The sequence below is a fragment of the Hoplias malabaricus genome, chromosome 8 (genome assembly GCF_029633855.1).
Source record: "Hoplias malabaricus isolate fHopMal1 chromosome 8, fHopMal1.hap1, whole genome shotgun sequence".
Lineage (NCBI taxonomy): Eukaryota > Metazoa > Chordata > Actinopteri > Characiformes > Erythrinidae > Hoplias > Hoplias malabaricus.
The window spans coordinates 38,508,788-38,527,459 of NC_089807.1; the positions used below are offsets into that span (position 1 = coordinate 38,508,788).

The window sequence follows — 18,672 nt, forward strand, 5'->3', positions numbered from 1 at the left end:
GCATAACATTATAAATATAAAAAATAATTGTTAAGTATTTTTTTTATTTATAAATAAATAACTGTACAAGGTTGAAGATGTAGGAGGTTTAGACAAAATGTTACGCTCTGGTATCTGTGCTGGACAGCCTGTTTTACTCTACAGTATTATTGTATATTTAAAATGGTCCATTTAGAACCTAACAATCAAAGCCAAAAGGAAGATTGATGAGTCATAGCCTGTAAAAAGAAAACTTGAAAATCACACTGACAATAACACTCCTGTAGATTCTTTCATATATGACTCAAAATGTGGACACAAAATGTGTCTTTGATGTGTAATTTCTCCAGCTGAAGTTTCAGCCAAGCCCTCCATTTGACGTTTTATGATGTCATTTGCGTAGTGATGTAATTTCATGAGGTGGAGAGATCAAATATGAGCTGCTGATAGGCTCTGGGCTGGGCTGGACAAGGGTAAAGTAGCTTCGTTTTTTAGGTGGAGTCAGTGTTCACGTTTATAAACTTCAGTAGGGTCTTCTGCACCGTAATCAGGGCTTTGCTAAGACTCTAAAAACACTCCAATCTTCTGATATCTAGAGACAGATTTGTTTGACCGAAGAAATGGATGCCCTTGTGAAACGAGGAGAGGTTTATTTACAACACCACAAACATTCTGAGGTAAGACCTAACAGAGCTACTTTTTCTGCTTGTCTTTACTTGAGCAGTGTAGTAGCTTTCCAAAGAATTGAAAGAGAAAAAATTCAACCAATCAGTACATATATATATATATATATATACAAGAAGGTTGTGATTTCATTGCAAAAACAAAATTCCTTATCAGATGTGTTATCAGCTTGCAATTTCCTGTATCTTTGTATTTGTTAAGTTAAAAATCAGTTATTACTCAGTTATATTTAACTGAGTTTGTTACATATACAATGATTGTATAGTCAAGAAATATAGATATCAGAGATTCAGGTGAAAGGACAATAGATTTGTACATAGTATATAAATATATATAATGTGTCAAAGGCAGAATACATAAAAATGTGGTCTATGTTTACCTGAGTCTAATGTGTACTTGCACTGAAGTTAACTGATCAGTTCTGCCTGGACAAGCAGCACCATTCAAAGCCCCAGGTGTAAAGTTATGTGAGTTATTTGAGAGAGATAAAGCAGGTTTTCTTTTTGCATGTCGAGACAGCACACACATTTCTCTGCCTATTTCACAATAGCTCGATGCACATTTGTGTACACACACACACACACACACACTAATGGGTATGCGGTGCACCTCAAATGAACCCAACCTCTTTAAACACACTCACTCGCTCACACAAATAAGTGGTTTATTAACAAGACTCCAACACAGAGTACACCATTTAATAGATTATTTTTAGATCATTTCCTTGACATCCAGTGCTGTTTAATCAGTAGATGTATCCTCATGGTTTGAGATATGTCAATATTATACAATCCAATTGCATGATTTTCTGTCTTTGTGACTATGTTACATCCGTCATTCATTAACTGGTCACTGGTGGCTTAATGTGTGAGAAATGATCCTGTGTTGAGTGGTTAACCAGTAATGAGCAGTGCTGGTGGGGGAAGTAACAACCCCCTGCAACAACAACAATAATAAAAAAAAAGCTTGTCCCTTATGACCATAACTGGTCCCTTTTATTTTTGGAAATCAGAATAATGTTCATGATGAAGAAAAAACAGGACCCATAAAATCCATCTTATGTCTACATAATGTCAAGCAAACCTTTATGTTTGGGGAGGATTCTATAAGAAGCACCGTGAATCACCTCTGAAACTTCATTCATTCATTATCTGTAACCGCTTATCCAATTCAGGGTCGCAGTGGGTCCAGAGCCTACCTAGAATCATTGGGCACAAGGCAGGAATACACCCTAGAGGGGGCGCCAGTCCTTCACAGGGCAACACAGACACACACATTCACTCACACACTAACACCTACGGACACTTTTGAGTCACCAATCCACCTACCAACGTGTGTTTTTGGACTGTGGGAGGAAACCGGAGCACCCGGAGGAAACCCACGCGGACACGGGGAGAACACACCAACTCCTCACAGACAGTCACCCGGAGCGGGAATCGAACCCACAACCTCCAGGAACCTGGAGGGCCCTGCTGCGCCACCATGCCGCCCCACCTCTGAAACTTATAAAGATAAATTAGTAGGTGGAGCAGAGAAATGTGCCAGAGTGGAGTGTATTATTATTACCTTTTATGCCTTGACTAGGAAAATGCATTAACAGATTAGTATGATTGCGTATGATGAGTGGGGTGAGGTTAATATAAATATTACAGAGTTGCTGGAAGCATTCAATTCTTCTGTTTTCACTCAAACCTGCCCAATCCTGTCCATCTCACTCACTCCATGTCTAGAAGTGGAAGCGATACTGGCTGAACCTTTATGCAGACAGCCGTCAAGGAGTGGCTAGGCTGGAGTTGACAGATACAAGCATAGATCGGTCACCAGTGATGGTCCGGAGACAGCCTGAACGCAAAGTGGTAAGGTTATCAGACTGCATCAGTGTGGTAAGACTCCCCCCACATGCAGAAGCCCATCCTGGAGAAAACATGGCTGCCTTCTGTGTGGAGACCGAAGAAAAGAAGCTGGTGTTTGCAGTGGGAAAAGATGGATGCGGAGAGTGGGTTGAGAAGATCTGTGACACCGCGTTTCCAGTAAGGATTTGCATTTCAAAAATCAAACAATGCAACCTGATTTCGGTTGATGTGTTTCTTGAGCTCTTAAGTTCTTTTATCTTTCATTGAACTTCCACTCTTCCTCTTTTTTTTCTTGTTACTTTTCTATTTGAAACAGAAAGCTAGCTGTAACCTGCAGAGGCAGCCTCCACCAATGGAAGAGAATCAGATTTATGCTTCAAGAGAAGAAGGTATGTCTCTTTTGGATTCTTCTTTAGTCGTTTATATGATATGTAAATGAAGTCAAATGTAGTGACTCACATTTTTCTATGCTGGTGTTAGGCATCTGAAATCTCAATGTTTGCAGTGCAAATATGGTCATAGTTATTTACTATCCATGTGAACTATTCAAGTGAACCTACAAGACTCTATGTGCAAAATTAAAAATGGTAAAACTTTATTTCTGGAAAAGGTGAGTGCACCAAAGTTTGTTGGGAGTTTGTCTGTGAGATCCCCACTGATGCCTCAGCCACCTGAGGCTAGGATTCCGAAAGAACACCCCCTATCACATTGTTCACAGGGGTATTGTGTAGTCAACTGATGTGACAGATCTGGACAGTTAGCACTCTTGTCTGGCATGCTTAGATGTCCAGTGGCAGCTCGAAAAATGTTGGCTGGCCTCAGGAGTCTCAGAGGAAGTACATGATTCCTTCTCCCTCCCAGGTTGTTGGTATTCTGTTTGACTGGGATAGATGAGGAAGAATTGGCAACCGCTATATTGGTGTGAAAATTCAGCATAAACTTGGGGGGGGGGGCTCTCGCCCCTCGCTGCCATTGTATGTTTAGCTGAACCTACGTGTGCTTTTAGGTCCTTTACACCTTTATTTGCTACACAAAACATGGGAATTTCTTTTTTAATTCATCCGAAAACTTACATTTACGTTTCGTCATAGCTGCTCGAGATGAGGGTAGGTACATGAGCTTTGACTGACGTAAAAAAGGACTACTGACGTGCAGACTGACCAATTAAATGTTTACAGAGAAGGTTATCGACCAATAACGGTAGCTCTAGAGTCAGACCGTCCAATCCGAAGATTTTAGGCTACTTCACCACTCCCCCTTCTCACTCAAGCGAACCAATCGGAGTAGGGGAGGGCGGGACTAGTTTGTGAACGAAACGCTTCTCGAAGTTCTATGTAAGCTCTAGAAAAACAAAATCCCGGACGTTTGTGAAATTCCGCCCGGACATTTTTTTAAGTCTAAAAAAGAGGACATATCTGGTCACCCTAGTATAAAAGTAATTAAATTGCTGTGGTGTATTATCAGATCACAAATTTATTGTAAAACAATGTCACTTTTAGGTTCTCTAGAACAGAAAACTTCACATTCAACCACTTGTATTTTGATGAAATTAAGCTGAAAGTTTGAGATTTATGGGAATTACCCTCTAAGATTACTTAAGCTTAATTCATCAGCTCGTTTTATATTATATATAATAATATTATATTACATGGATTTGATGTACATTGTGCCATAAATGAGCCAAATAAGTGTCTTCTGTAAAGACACTTTTAATGAAACGTTTTCAGGTGTGCAGTTTTTTATTTCACATCATAACTAAATGTTTTCTCACTAAACTTTACATACACAGAAACAGAACTGCACCGTGAGATCTCTTAACTTCCCTATTAACTGAAGCGCTCACCCCAAGAGAACTTATAGTACAGAGAATCACCAGAATATTGCTAAACTTCAAACCACGTTTGGTGCTCCACTCTTATGAACGTTGTGTGCTGAACCTCAGTATTCTTTTTCCCACAGTGTTTGAATTTTGGGTGACTGTGCAGCAGTCTGAAGCATCTGTGAGGTGTGGCCTGAAGGGGTCGTATTGGCTGCAGGTTGGCGAGAATTCACTGATAATTAAAGACAATGAAACCAGGCAGAGAGTGATGGAATGGCCATACAAGCTACTACGTCGCTATGGCAGAGACAAGGTGAGCTTACAAGCTACTACAGGTGTAGTTCTCGATCCTGTTCAGATTTTAGAGCTTCCTCTGCTCCCAACACATCTGATGAAACTGATGAGCCAGTTAACAACCCCTTCAAAGTTGACGCGGCTGTAATGGAGTAAGGAGAACACTACAACATGCAGGAGAGGGGCCCACACTGCATTATACTGAACCAAAGAGAGTCACAAGAACCCTAGTCCAACTGAAAACTGTTCTTCACTTCATTTAACACTTTACTTTAAATTCCCTGAGCACCTTAAAAACTCCAGAGACAGATGTTGGGGGCCTAGATTTAGGTAATTCTACCTGTGGGCAAATTTTGACATGGGTTTTTACATTTTATTGTAGTGTGTCACCACACCGAACCATGGTCTATTACCAATCTACACTGGCGTTTTGAGTGAGACACACCCAGGGGCATTAAATTTAATGTGTATTAGTAACTAAAGCTGTAGCAACGAATCATCTGAATGACTCAGCAGACACATTGATTTTAGATACAGGATTTTAGTCATAGCTTGCTAGCAGACAGCTCTAGGGATTGCCCATGTGTAAAATATTATTCATTAGTTTATTCATTCATTATCGGTAACCTCTTCGTCCTGTTGAGGTGTGCACCTGGAATCATTGGGTGAGACAAGGAACACACCCTAGACAGGACTCCAGTCCCTCACATTGAAAAAAATATTAGGGAATTGAGAATACGAGGAGTAACAAATGCTTGAGAAGGGTTCTCTTTAAATATATCTGAACTTCACAACTCTAACAGGGATCATGGTGCTGGTCGTCTTTACAAAGGACAGAAAACTGTTTTCATAATAGGTGCATTATCATGCATTATTTTCTTTAACCATCCATTCTTTCCGTGCATTTTTTACACTCAGGCTATATACCTTTTTAGATCCTTGCCAGAATGAAAAGATGTTAGTGTTGATTGATTGTGTCTTTCTCTCCTATACCAGACAATGTTCTCAATTGAGGCCGGGAGGCGTTGTGATTCTGGTCCGGGAGCATTTCACTTAGAGACCAAGCAAAGTGAGGAAATTCTCCGGATGGTGGAGCTTTCCATTCACCAGCAGAAGAGCCTGGGAATTCCTGTAGGTGCTTGTTCTCCTCACTCTCCTAGTTCCCCATTGCCCAGACGACCCATCAGTGCCTCCTTGCTGGACACTCTGACCAACAGTAGTTCTGACTCTGACTTTAGCAGTCCAGTTGGTTCTCTCAGATCAAGTTCAACATTTGAGTCAGCATGTGCCAGTCCTCTTGCTGGTTTGTTCACAACTATGCAAAGAAATCCTGGAGATTCCGCTTGCTTGCCTGAGCCTGTGTATTCAACTCTGGTTAATCTTACTTGCACACAGGAGGCAGTGTATTCACAGCCAAATGATGCCATCAGATTACAACAGACTGTTAAACTCAGAAGGCCTAATCATCTCCACAATGATAAGTTAGAGCCAGTGTATGCTGACCCTATTGATGTTCTCCGGCCCAAACCTGAGCCCAAAAATTTAGTTTGCTCTAGTCCTGTTGACATCTGCAAACTCCCCATTATCATGAAATCAGCTTACCACTGCCATCAGTCTGAACCAGTGTACGCGGAGGTGTTTAATACAACCAACTCTGAATTTTGTGATCACACTAAGGAAGAGCCTATCTACAGTTTACCAATATTAAGTACAACGCCCACTGGTTCTGGAAAAGAGTGCAAGCTGAACGCAGAAAACAAGAAAGTGGATGAGAATACTGTTATCTACAGTCAGGTCAAGAAAGCAGGGAAATCCACAAAGTCACAAACCAATACCACAGACATTATCTCTGAAAACCTTGGACTCATTTAAAGGGACATTTCGGTGGAAGTTTTTGACCTTTATAAATTTTTGCACGTCTTGTGAGAGCAAGATGAGTGTTAAAAATCTATGTACATACACACAGACACAGATTTGGAGTTTATTAATTTATTGTGACTTTCCATCTTTTTCTTAACTAATGTAAAGTGTCTAAATAAAAATATTTAAATATTTCATACAAAAATGTTGTTTTGCCTGTGTCATTAATAAAATTAATATCGATCTGAAAGCAGACTAACACTAAGCTGTAACACCATCAAATGCTGATTAGGCTTGGGGATATGATGTCACAACATGTGATCTGTCATTTTAGACAGGTTTGGATGTGATCTGGACAGCTATCGCGCTACCAAACTTTAATACAAACCGAATGTTTTGAGTAAGTATGATATAACACTGGGCGGCACAGTGGCGCAGCAGGTAGTGTTGCAGTCACACAGCTCCAGGGACATGGATGTGGTGTGTTCTCCCTGTGTCTGCGTGGGTTTCCTCCGGGTGACTGTCTGTGAGGAGTGTGGTGTGTTCTCCCTGTGTCTGCATGGGTTTCCTCCGGGTGACTGTCTGTGAGGAGTTGGTGTGTTCTCCCTGTGTCCGCGTGGGTTTCCTCCACGTGACTGTCTGTGAGGAGTGTGGTGTGTTCTCCCTGTGTCTGTGTGGGTTTCCTCCGGGTGACTGTCTGTGAGGAGTTGGTGTGTTCTCCCCGTGTCTGCATGGCTTTCCTCCAGGTGCTCCGGTTTCCTCCCACGATCCAAAAAACACATGTTGGTAGGTGGATTGGCGACTCAAAAAGTGTCCGTAGGTGTGAGTGTTTGAGTGAATTTGTGACTGTGTGTGTTGCCCTGTGAAGGACCGGCGCCCCCTCCAGGGTGTATTCCTGCCTTTCGCCCAATGATTCCAGGTAGGCTCTGGACCCACCGTGACCCTGAACTGGATAAGGGTTACAGATAATGAAAGAATGAATGAATAAATCCATTATACTATTTTGTTTCACTGTGCACACAGCTGAACTTTGCTAAAAGTGAGGATTAAGCTTAATCCTTTTATGAAATTAGTCTGTACAAAGAAAGACAGAGAATTAACTGTAAAAGACCTTTTAAACTGTACCTCTAGGCCAGCAGTCACCTTTACCAAGGGGAAATGAATAGGTGCATAAAGGTACAAATTAACATGATCCACCTTCAGGTAATTTACCATGGGTTTGACAAACAAATTGAGTGACTATGACGTTCTTTATTTATTCAGTTCAGTTGTTATCTGGGTTTTCTTCAGAGGACAATTATAAATGTAGCTCATAGACCTGTCAAACCACTCAATTATCTGCAAAATATTTTTACATGATAGGCATCTCAGCACCACTTCCAGCAGCACAATCTTGTGCTCAACAGTCTGTAAAAAAATAGACAGGTACACATTGAGGAACAAACCTTTTTTACAGGTGTAGATTTAGTCCAGCAGAAAATTGTCTTGGTAGGGATAACATTATTGAGTATTCTTTGTATATACCCTTTGCATTTGTCATACTCATTTATTACAGTGCATTATAATATCCCTACTATGTTTCTTCCTCTATCGAACACTGTGATAAAGCTCCATAGTCATTAAAAAAAATAAATCAAAACTCATGGACTAACATATTACTGCAAGCATGTGTTTGGTAAAGGCTTTGAAAACTATTAAATGTATTTATTAGAAAACCATCTGAGCACCTGTGAGAGTGAAATAAGTATTTGTAGAAAATAGTCCCATGTGTTTCAGTAAATTAGAAGTCACAGAAAAAAAGGGTTTAGTAGTTGGAAAACATGTTGAATTTTGTTCTCCTACAAATACAACAAAACTGTTAAACCTTAACTATTTTTTGATCGCACCTGCACAGATCCAACACACACAAATAGGACAAAATTTGCACATTCACAAATGAGTATTTAAATTCATGCAATGAGGGTTAAACACCTCTAAGTCATTTTCTCACAAATACATTGATTATGTTTTATTTTTCTTGGATATGTCACACGCACAAACACAAGCAAACAGCTATCTGCTTGAATCTGGCACTACTCTGAGAACCCTTTTGACCGGTCAGAAGAGCTCACTGAGCATGTGTCTAATGCTATTGGCTGATGTCTCTTGGTTTGTGCTCAAAATCCCCTCTTATTCCTAAAGGAAAGCACTCGCTTCATCAAAGCTACTGTATTTTGATGAACACTCAGAGAAACCTGCAACTCCACAAACTGTTATCAGAGCGAGATAAAGTGGCTGGTTTAGTTACAGAACACTATACATTCCCTCCCCTTTCAAAAACAGCTATAGCTATAATAGTGTGAGGCAATATTTTGCTTTCCAAGTAAAGGTTAACATTTAGAAGCAACGTCTACAGTTTAACAGACTGAATAATATTTCTTGAAATCCATTTTGAAATGTGACACATAAACAAATAATGTTAGTCTTGTGTCTTCAAAATGGAAATGTTTTCAAAGGAAAACACATTAACTTTAAAGGCATGTTTATACATTAAGATTATAACCTTGGTATTTTGGGTGCATTTCTTTGTGTCACTTACTAATTTGAACAAACTGCATTTTTTTAAACCACGGAAAGGTAAAAACAACAAAATGGAGGAATAATGATTTGACAGTGATTGTATACAATGAAGGTTACATTTATTCATTCATTATCTTTAAGCGCTAATCCAGTTCAGGGTCGCGGTGGGTTCAGAGCCTACCTGGAATCATTGGGCGCAAGGCAGGAATACACCCTGGAGGGGGCGCCAGTCCTTCACAGGGCAACACACACTCACATTCACTCACACCTACGGACACGTTTGAGTCGCGTATCCACCTACCAACATGTGTTTTTGGACTGTGGGAGTAAACCGGAGCACCCGGAGGAAACCCACGCAGACACAGGGAGAACACACCAACTCCTCACAAACAGTCACCTGGAGGAAACCCACGCAGACACAGAGAGAACACACCACACTCCTCACAGACAGTCACCCGGAGGAAACCCACGCAGACACAGGGAGAACACACCAACTCCTCACAAACAGTCACCCGGAGGAAACCCACGCAGACACAGAGAGAACACACCAACTCGTCACCCGGAGCCGGAATCAAACCCACAACCTCCAGGTATGAAGGTTACAATTATACTGAATTACATTAACAGGATTCTCCCAAATTAAACATATGTTTCATTAAGCATATGCCACATATTCATTGTGAGTCCGGTGTTTCATGTTAAAGATATGTATAAGCACATGAACTTCCTGAGACATTTCTTAACGGTATCATAATGAAACCAGACAATTTATACTTTAAAATGACTACAATGGCATGCAACGGCTCACATGGGCATATTTACAAATATAAGTAATCCACCTTAAGTGCAATAATAATATAATAATACTATAATAATGCTATTTGTTACATGTTATTATATGTTACAAAATTATTATATATATATATTATATTTAAACTATATTATATATATATATATATATATATATATAACTTAATATAAACTTATACTTAATGTGAAAATAATAATATAAATAATGTGTAAATGTAAACTACACTGGGATCTACGTCACTGCTCCGAGACAAACGGAAGTGCTCATGACAACAGGAGGAGGCAACAAGAAATCTCGGTCCATTTCGCACCGTTAAACCAGTACAATTCGGTCTCTTCGCCTAGTTTATTTATTGTATTGACTAAAAAAAGCCTCAAAGCGTCGTTTCTGCGACTCTGTGGTTGATCTCCGCGGCGCTATGTCGACTCGCCTCGCCTTCCAAACACAGCTCGCCTCCATCATGGAGGTGCTGGCGAACGCGGCCGTGGCGGAGATCTGTAAACTCGTAGACGACGAGTACGCCGTGATGAGTCTACAGATGTGTCAGAGCCAGCGGGAGAACAGGGCTCTCAAGAGAAAACTGCACCTCCTCGAGCTGCGGATGGCCCGTGGTTACGCCGAGAGGAAGATCCGAGAGAACCGCTCCGGTCGGGTACAAGTCAGCGCCAGCCTAACAAACAAATTCACCGAGTATCGAGCTCCTGCCGGTGGTACGTCTTCTCCTTTTAGGAACAATTAACTCCACCTGAAATGCTGCAGCAATAATGTGTTTTATTCTGGTACCTATACTACTCACTCGCCTGCTTCTTAATCCAACTCTTCGTTCCACCTTAAATGGTGCAGCAGTTACATCCACGCGCAAACAGTACCATGTATAGTCTTCAATTCAATACTTCGACCTTAAATGGTGAAGCAGTTACTGTTCATACATCCTATCTTTCATTCCATTTTAAACTAAATTTAAAGCCATTACTACATAACCCAGTTTTTTTAATTTGAACATTCCCTTCCATATTAAATAGTGAAATAGTATTTAATTAATTTATTAATTATTTGTAAGCCCTTGTCCAGTTCAGGGTCACGGTGGGTCCAGAGCCTACCTGGAATCATTGGGCGCAAGGCGGGAATACACCCTGGAGGGGGCGCCAGTCCTTCACAGGGCAACACACACACGTTCACTCATGGCTACGGACACTTTTGAGTCGCCAATCCACCTACCAACGCGTGTTTTTGGACTGGGAGGTAACCGGAGCACCCAGAGGAAACCCACACAGACACAGAGAGAACACACCACACTTCTCACAGACAGTCACCCGGAGGACACCCACGCGGACACAGGGAGAACACACCACACTCCTCACAGACAGTCACCCGGAGGAAACCCACGCGGACACAGGGAGAACACACCACACTTCTCACAGACAGTCACCCAGAGGAAACCCACGCGGACACAGGGAGAACACACCACACTCCTCACAGACAATCACCCGGAGCAGGAATTGAACCCATAACCTCCAGGTCCTTGGAGCTGTGTGACTGTGACACCTACCTGCTGCACCACTGTGCCGCACTGTATTTAATTAATAGATTTTATAATTTATATAAGAAGCATGAATAGAGAATAGGCTTTTATCACATGCAGTCTTATGCTAATTTTGTTTAATTAGAGAAAGCAGGCTCAAAACTAAGGAGTTATTCATCAAATGACCTTTTTTTTATAAAAAGAGTAATATATTAACTAAACCTTAACGAATAGTAAAAAAAAATTAAAAGGTACTTGTGTACATCTTCAATTTTTACAGTCAAAAAGACAACGTGACGGATGATCAATTCCTACTATGTTTTACTCTTTTCTAGACATTTTTCCAAGTCAAGATGAGCTCTATGCAAGGCAGCTGAATGAGGACCTCTGGAGAGAGAGGGATTCGTCTGCTACAGACGTGGTGATTGGTCGACCAGCCATAAAAGATAACGAGAATGTGGTAAATATCAGTCTCTGTGGTTATCATTCTTGAAGCCCCTCTTGTGCTTGGAAAGAGGTAGTAAATCACTAGATCCACAGGTCTGTTGATTCATTTGCAGGATTATAATCAAGCTGAAGTCAATATTGACTCTCTTACCTTGGTAGTTTATTATAATGTAATGCAAAGACCAGACAGTTAATTCTTGTTTTCCCATAATCAGTGACTAAAGTAAAGTGAAATTTGACTTCCTCAAAAACAGCTTATGATTTCATAATTTAACCATGCACCAGCGGAATGGGAAAAACAATATGATCATGTTTTATCTTCACCGAACATTGAGCAAAGTTTAGGAAGTTCAGAGACCAGCTGTGATGCCCTGTTTGACCTGTTTGTGCTGTGTGATATAAGGGAAATACAGTGTGATATCAGAGTTCACACTGACCATAAGGATAGTTGTTGTACACAACAGAATGGTCGGGATGTGTACGAGATGGAGTTGCTGTAGCACTGATGTTTACTTCCTGTGCAGACCAGAGGCTAGAAAAAAACATGACCGATAATGTTATGCTTCTCCCTCTCATAACTCATCATCAGTTGAATCACTCAGCAATCTCAAACACTACTGCTGTCAATATTCTGGACCATAAATCCCTGATTTCACCTCCTATGATCCAGCTTATGGTGCTTGGGTGCTATAATAAATCATGATTAAAATTTAATCTGTGGCCCAGACGTCAAGAACCAAACCAAAATATGAAATGGGTAAATGGTTACACACCTCGGTCAGAGTCCTCCATAATTTAGTTTGTTGTGGTATGGAAGAAGAAGAAAAAAAGCATCATCTCAGAATGCTTTTTTCTCTAAAGGCTGGAGATGCTGGAATCACCGGTTCAGACCCTGTGCTCGTGAAGGCTGAGACAGCTGATGAAGGTCAAAAGCAACAGGAGCTGTTTATCCGAGAAGATGGTAAGTTCACGTTCGCTTTAAGACAGCACAGTATTAATAATGTGACCAACGGTGTGTTACTAATCTTACGCCAATCACCTCTTCCCTCTTTGCTTCAGGAGTTGCAGAACCTGTGTCTGAGGCTGTGGAGGCAGACTATGGTGCTGTTCAAGTGGACAAAGCCAACGGTCACCACTCCAGGACGCGCCGGCAGGCTTTGGAGGTCAGTGGATCCGAAAAAGTGCTTAAAACACAGCTGCAGTTTGCGAACACTGAGGGGTTATCCCAAAAGCCCTTGGGACAAGAGTCAGAGGCAGGATGTGGTGTGAGTGGGGAGTGCGACGCTTTGGGGGAGCTTTTTGTTCAAGGGGGTGAGGAAGCAGATCCACAGCATCCATCTTGCTCTTACATGGTGACTGACAGTGCTGAAAGCCAATCTGAGCGTCCCCCACAGAAATCGGAGATCATAGAAGTTGAGTCCGCTGAAGAAGGGGAGGAGCCCTCTGTCTGGGACAGCAATCATTTAACAGGAAGACACCAGTCTTTGCAGCATTATCCTAGTGACAGAGCAGTAGAACATGTTAATAATGTTAACTTGTCTGCCTCCGTTCAGTCCCGACTGACCAGCGACTTTCCAGCCATGGCGTCGACTTCTTCAATTGTACAAAGCATGGACAACTGGCAGCATGCCAAAAGCATCAGCCTGTACCAACCAAGAGCTGTGCGGCCAAGGAATAAAAGAGTCCCTCACGAGAAACTTTTTAGCTGCAACTTTTGTGGAAAAGCTTTCAATCGTCCCAAGAAAGTGGAAATCCACCAACGAATTCACACGGGCGAGAAACCATTCAGGTGCATGACCTGTGGGAAGTTTTTTGCAGAGGCCGGAAACCTCAAGAAGCACCAGAAAGTCCATACGGGGGAGCGGCCGTATAGCTGCACCCAGTGCGGGAAGACATTTGCTTGGATACGGAACCTTAAAACCCACCAACAGAAGTACCATTCAGATGTGTTCATAGCAGAGGAATTGCTGTCTCTAGGGGCAGTCAAAAATTGACACAAGACTTTTCCAAATGACTGAATGGACAAGTAGAGGACCAGGCTGCATGTAGCTAAGGGATTATATAGTTTAAAATGATTGTAAACTAACAACTAGTTTACACATTTCGTCTGATATTCAAATACACTTGATCCAAGTACAAAAAAATGTGGACACTCTCTTACTGAACCATAATCACTGTCATGCCAAAGTGGAATTTTTTTCTGTGGCAGCTGTTTGCAATTGTATGACTGAAGACAATAAACTTTGATTAATCAGTGCCTTTGTTTGCTCCTTTGAGAGGAAATGTTCTGTTAGCTTGAAATATCTGACACACTGAACATTTTATGCAGAGATTTTTTCCCCTCAACCATATTACCAAACTGACAAGTGTAGAAGCACTTCATAATGAAAGAGATCTCAGCAAACAACAAATCAAGACTGTCCAAAAGGATAAGAGGTAAGGGCCTTCTTATAAAGCTGAAAAGTCCTGCTTTGTGAAATGTCCTCCTAGTTAACGTTGAACTACATACAATATTCCAGCAGAATTCTCAAACACACACTGACTATATGTGAGTTAATTAAAATACTTATCACCCAAGTACAGAGGTCACTCTGACAGGATCATGTGCCTTGAATGCAGCATCTTTATTTAGAAATCTAGCTGGGATCACAGAGAATGTAGCAAATAAATTAGTGCTTGTCCAAAAGTGTGAGACTTGTAGTTAGTCGAAATACATTTTTCCCCCACAAACAAAAACTTACATGAGTTACCAAAAGCCAGCAATGTATTTTTGCAGGTTTTTACTTCATTACTTTACATATATATGCTTCAAACCACATTAGCACACATGATGTAGGGAAATATGGATGGTGGGTTGCTGAGGACCAATTTCAGAAACTGAAATTCTGAGTTTACTAACCTGCATTCTACAATGAAGTGGAAAATATAAGACTGGTTTCTCTTTTCAGTATTTTCCAGGTACTTCATATGTATTTAATGCACTTTACACCATTTACACGATGTAGTATAGGACTCTGTTGCAGAGAAATGTGTTTCTAAATGTTGAGATCTTTTGTGATCAGGAGAATACTTTAAAACTGATTCTACGACAGCACAGGACTATCTCATACATTGGAAGTGTGTTTACTCTATATACATTTATTAGTATTCAAACAAAGGCATAAGCAGTACTGTACAATGCATGTTTGCACACATTTACTTTGTTATAGCATAAGTACTGTATGATAATGTACTGTAATATGTTTAATACTAAAGTTTATACAATAAAATATGTACATTACTTTTTTGTCAGACTTGTGTCGAATGTTTTTCTACACCTCCAAATCTGTGCTGGTGTTGAGCTTCATCAGGCCTCAATGGTAATACTCTCTTGTTTGTGTGTGTTCTGTAGAGTCAAAAGACAGAGGATGAAGAGCCAGATGTGCTGTTCATTAAGGAGGAGCTTTCAGAGCAGGAGAAAGGAGGGATGAGCATACAAGACGGTGAGTCAAGGCAAGAGCAAAGGAAATCTAGTGCACAGGTAACATTTTAAGAGCTTAAAAAGGGGATGGACTAATTTGTGAAATTGAATCTGCTAATTTGTAACGCCTTTCATATCAACCTTACATGCACGATAAAGGTGGCTTGGCCTATGGTCATGATTGATTGTATAAAGGTAACACGGCTCTGTCTGCTGTGCAGGATTTCGGGAATCCAGCACAGATATTTGTGGAAGAGGAGGCTCTTCCTCACCAGCACAAATTACAGTAGCCCTCAGTGTTGAAGAGGTTAGTTTGGACACACTGGTAAAAGTTGTGTAGTTGATGGCTTTAATCTTCCTACAAATGGTCACGGGGTGAAATCATTTGATTACATATTATATGGTTATGTATGCATCATCAGCTATTGTTTTGTTGTTCCTAGGCTGATGTATTGGACTCATCCATTTTGAAGGAAGACAGACCAGAACAGGAACAGAAGACTATCGCCAGTCAGTCTCCAGGAGTGCAGATTAAAATACAAAGTGAGACAACAGTGGTGATGAGGGTCATATTATGTATTACGCTGGGGGTCTAAACAATTGCATGAGTATCAAGCTGCTTTTATTTTCAAAACATTAATGTTTTAAATAATTAATACAGCCAGATAATTGTAGCTAGCCAGATATTTGGCTTTTTTTATTACAATATAACAACAGATTTGTAGCAAACACATGTGTAAATTGATTCTAATATGATGCTAATATTATATGCTTTAAACAGTTTTGAAACCGAGGTAAAACTACTACATTTTATGATTTCTAATATTGATTAATATATTTGTAGTTTATTTCCTAACAGAACGGTCTAATCAACTGAAAAATATTCAAAATTAATTTTGCTTTTGGGTGGCACGGTGGTGCACAGGTAGGTGTTGCAGTCACACAGCTCCAGGGACCTGGAGGTTATGGGTTCGATTCCCGCTCCAGGTGACTGTCTGTGAGGAGTTGGTGTGTTCTCCCTGTGTCTGCGTGGGTTTCCTCCGGGTGCTCCGGTTTCCACCAAACACAAAAACACACGTTGGTAGGTGGATTGGCGACTCAAAAGTGTCCGTAGGTGTGAGTGAATGTCTGTGTGTGTCTGTGTTGCTCTGTGAAGGACTGGCGCCCCCTCCAGGGTGTATTCCCGCCTTGCGCCCAATGATTCCAGGTAGTATCTGGACCCGTGAATGAAGAATTTTGCCTTTATTTAATAACATTCAAGGTTTTTAACCATGTTAAAATTTCCCAAATTGCGTCCAATACTATGTTTAAAGCTGAAAAACGTAATCGAAAGTGAAATAAACTTGCCAGAGTTAAATGAACAATGTGTTTTTTAAGCTGATCAGACTTAAAGGTACATTATTTGTCTTCTCCAGATGTGGTAGGTTCACAGCTTTCTGGCTCTCTACATTCACACAGAGGAGCAGCGCCATCGATAGGAGTCAAGGTTTGGGACCTCGCCAGTGCTGAGTCTCAGCTACAGAGGACAGAAGAGAGCAGCAATCACACCGCTTCAAACCAGAGCACCCAACGAACAAAAATGGCTGCACCAGTTGATGTTTTGGGGGCAAATAACAGCCTGTATGAAAGACCTATTGAGGTGGACACACTTTTTACAAGATGGACAGCAAATAATTCCACTGAAAGTCAGCCATCTTGTTCTTACGTTGTGGATGCAGACCAAGATCAAGACTGTGTGCTGGTCCAGCCGGCATCTCTGTCTGTCAGGGGGATGCCAGAGGGCCTGGATGGACTTCAGGAGGCCAGAGGGTCTCTCAGAGCAGAACCAGAGTGGACTACAGCTACCATTTCAAACCAAGCCCAAGCTCAGCAGCTCAGTCATTTCAACAGGACAGGAGGGGTTCGACTGGAGGCAGCGAATAGGGCAAACGTCCCACAGTCCTTCCCCAAGGTCACGATGACTTCCCAAATTGTCCAGAATTTCACACAACCTGGGTTTTCTGTCACTGGGTTACAGCTTCCCAAGCGCATGGAGAAGGGCAAGAGGAAGAGCTATATCTGCAAGTACTGTGGAAAAGCTTTCACTGGGCTTTCTAATGTGGAGGCTCACCAGAGGGTGCACACAGGGGAGAAGCCATTTAAATGTGAGACTTGTGGGAAGCTCTTTGCAGAGGCAGGAAACCTGAAAAAGCACCAGAGAGTTCACACAGGAGAGAAACCGTTCACATGTAACCGGTGTGGCAAACACTTCGCCTGGATCTGCAACCTCAGGACTCATCAGCAGTCAGCTTCCTGTGGAGGAGTTTAAAGGCAAATGTTGAGGAAAGCAGTACAGTAGTAGCAAAAGTGCTTTTTTTTATCTTAGATATGTCTTTCTTTTTTTGATACACGTAGCTTAAACTCTGACTGAAAGTGCTGAATGTATGTGTTCAGTCTAGATGGCTAGACTCCAGCTATTTTAAAAATGATGTGGTGCTCCTCTACATATTACATTGGTGCCTTGTTTTTAAAATGCCCGTACCTTTAATAATGTTATTAATGCTATAAACAACCTCTCAATATCTCCAACTTTACCACATACCTCACTGACCGCTCCACTGGACATGCACCTCAACTGTGAACCTGTTGAATCTCAGAAAAGACAGTTCCGTTCTACCTCCTGACTTATTTTATACACGAAAACCAAGCAATATATTTGAAAGAAATGGCAGATTTTTTGGTTAATCATGTGAACATTAATAACCAAGTTAAACAGCATGTCAACTGACTGAAGTACTGTAACTGAAAAGACTGTGTACAGTTTCTCGGAGTAAAAAATTTAACTGTTTATTAAGTTTTAATTCATTTTACTTTTTAGGTTTGTATCTTTAGAGGACGCCATATCTTCAAAAAATACAATAATTGTAAGTTTACAGAAGACGAAATATCTACCATTTACTTAAAGTTATGAGGAGTTCGTTGTAAGCAATGTTGTTTCAGGGTTTGCCCGCTATAGGCCAGTGTTTGATAACCTCTGTACAGCCTGGTCCTGTTAGCCAAAGGAAGCGATACTAACAGTGACCAACAGAGAGTGCTCAAAGTCCACGAGCAAATTGTAGCTACGTCCCATGGCCATGACCCCTTTCTATTGCTGATGAAAATCCCTTCTTACCGCCCGGCTAGCTCAGTCGGTAGAGCATGAGACTCTTAATCTCAGGGTCGTGGGTTCGAGCCCCACGTTGGGCGATTACTGTTTTGTTTTCTGAAGGCCTTTACGATATATTTGGCACTAATCTTGCTGTTTAATTTGTCTGCTTATCGGACTTACGCACTAGTGAATTAGTGAACTGTGTAGACTTAAGGTGGTGTAATTAAATAAATTTACCATAATGTGCACAAAATATA

At 41.1% G+C, this 18,672-nt stretch overlaps 2 protein-coding genes and 1 non-coding gene across 4 annotated transcripts; all 3 read left to right on the forward strand.

The window, feature by feature from the left end:
- The first annotated feature begins 458 nt into the window (after nt 1-458).
- Nucleotides 459-6,670, forward strand: dok1a (docking protein 1a). The gene is made up of 5 exons (XM_066679954.1): nt 459-656; nt 2,394-2,693; nt 2,833-2,905; nt 4,476-4,648; nt 5,626-6,670. The coding sequence occupies exons 1-5, from the start codon at nt 600-602 to the stop codon at nt 6,499-6,501; spliced, it is 1,479 nt and encodes a 492-aa protein (XP_066536051.1). The 5' UTR covers nt 459-599; the 3' UTR covers nt 6,502-6,670.
- A 3,429-nt stretch (nt 6,671-10,099) lies between these two features.
- si:ch211-89o9.6 (uncharacterized) lies at nt 10,100-18,618 on the forward strand. Of its 2 annotated transcripts, none has more exons than XM_066680092.1 (8): nt 10,100-10,569; nt 11,717-11,841; nt 12,690-12,789; nt 12,888-12,991; nt 15,220-15,310; nt 15,510-15,619; nt 15,732-15,831; nt 16,704-18,618. In XM_066680092.1, exons 1-8 carry the CDS (start codon nt 10,278-10,280, stop codon nt 17,594-17,596), a joined length of 1,815 nt encoding a protein of 604 aa, XP_066536189.1. In that variant the 5' UTR covers nt 10,100-10,277; the 3' UTR covers nt 17,597-18,618. The 2 variants fall into 2 exon arrangements, with proteins under 2 accessions (XP_066536189.1, XP_066536190.1); XM_066680093.1 differs by having other exon boundaries at nt 15,510-15,595.
- Nucleotides 18,441-18,513, forward strand: trnak-cuu (transfer RNA lysine (anticodon CUU)). The gene has a single exon. It is a non-coding gene; the product is annotated as a tRNA-Lys (tRNA).
- Nucleotides 18,619-18,672: the final 54 nt, after the last annotated feature.

Coding starts and splice junctions, on each gene's coding strand:
- dok1a (XM_066679954.1), top strand. CDS start 600: ATGGATGCCCTTGTGAAACGAGGAGAGGTTTATTTACAACACCACAAA. Junction 2,694..2,832: donor TCTGTGACACCGCGTTTCCA/GTAAGGATTTGC, acceptor TATTTGAAACAG/AAAGCTAGCTGTAACCTGCA. Junction 4,649..5,625: donor GTCGCTATGGCAGAGACAAG/GTGAGCTTACAA, acceptor CTCCTATACCAG/ACAATGTTCTCAATTGAGGC.
- si:ch211-89o9.6 (XM_066680092.1), top strand. CDS start 10,278: ATGTCGACTCGCCTCGCCTTCCAAACACAGCTCGCCTCCATCATGGAG. Junction 15,311..15,509: donor AGGGATGAGCATACAAGACG/GTGAGTCAAGGC, acceptor TCTGCTGTGCAG/GATTTCGGGAATCCAGCACA. Junction 15,620..15,731: donor GTTTGGACACACTGGTAAAA/GTTGTGTAGTTG, acceptor TGTTGTTCCTAG/GCTGATGTATTGGACTCATC.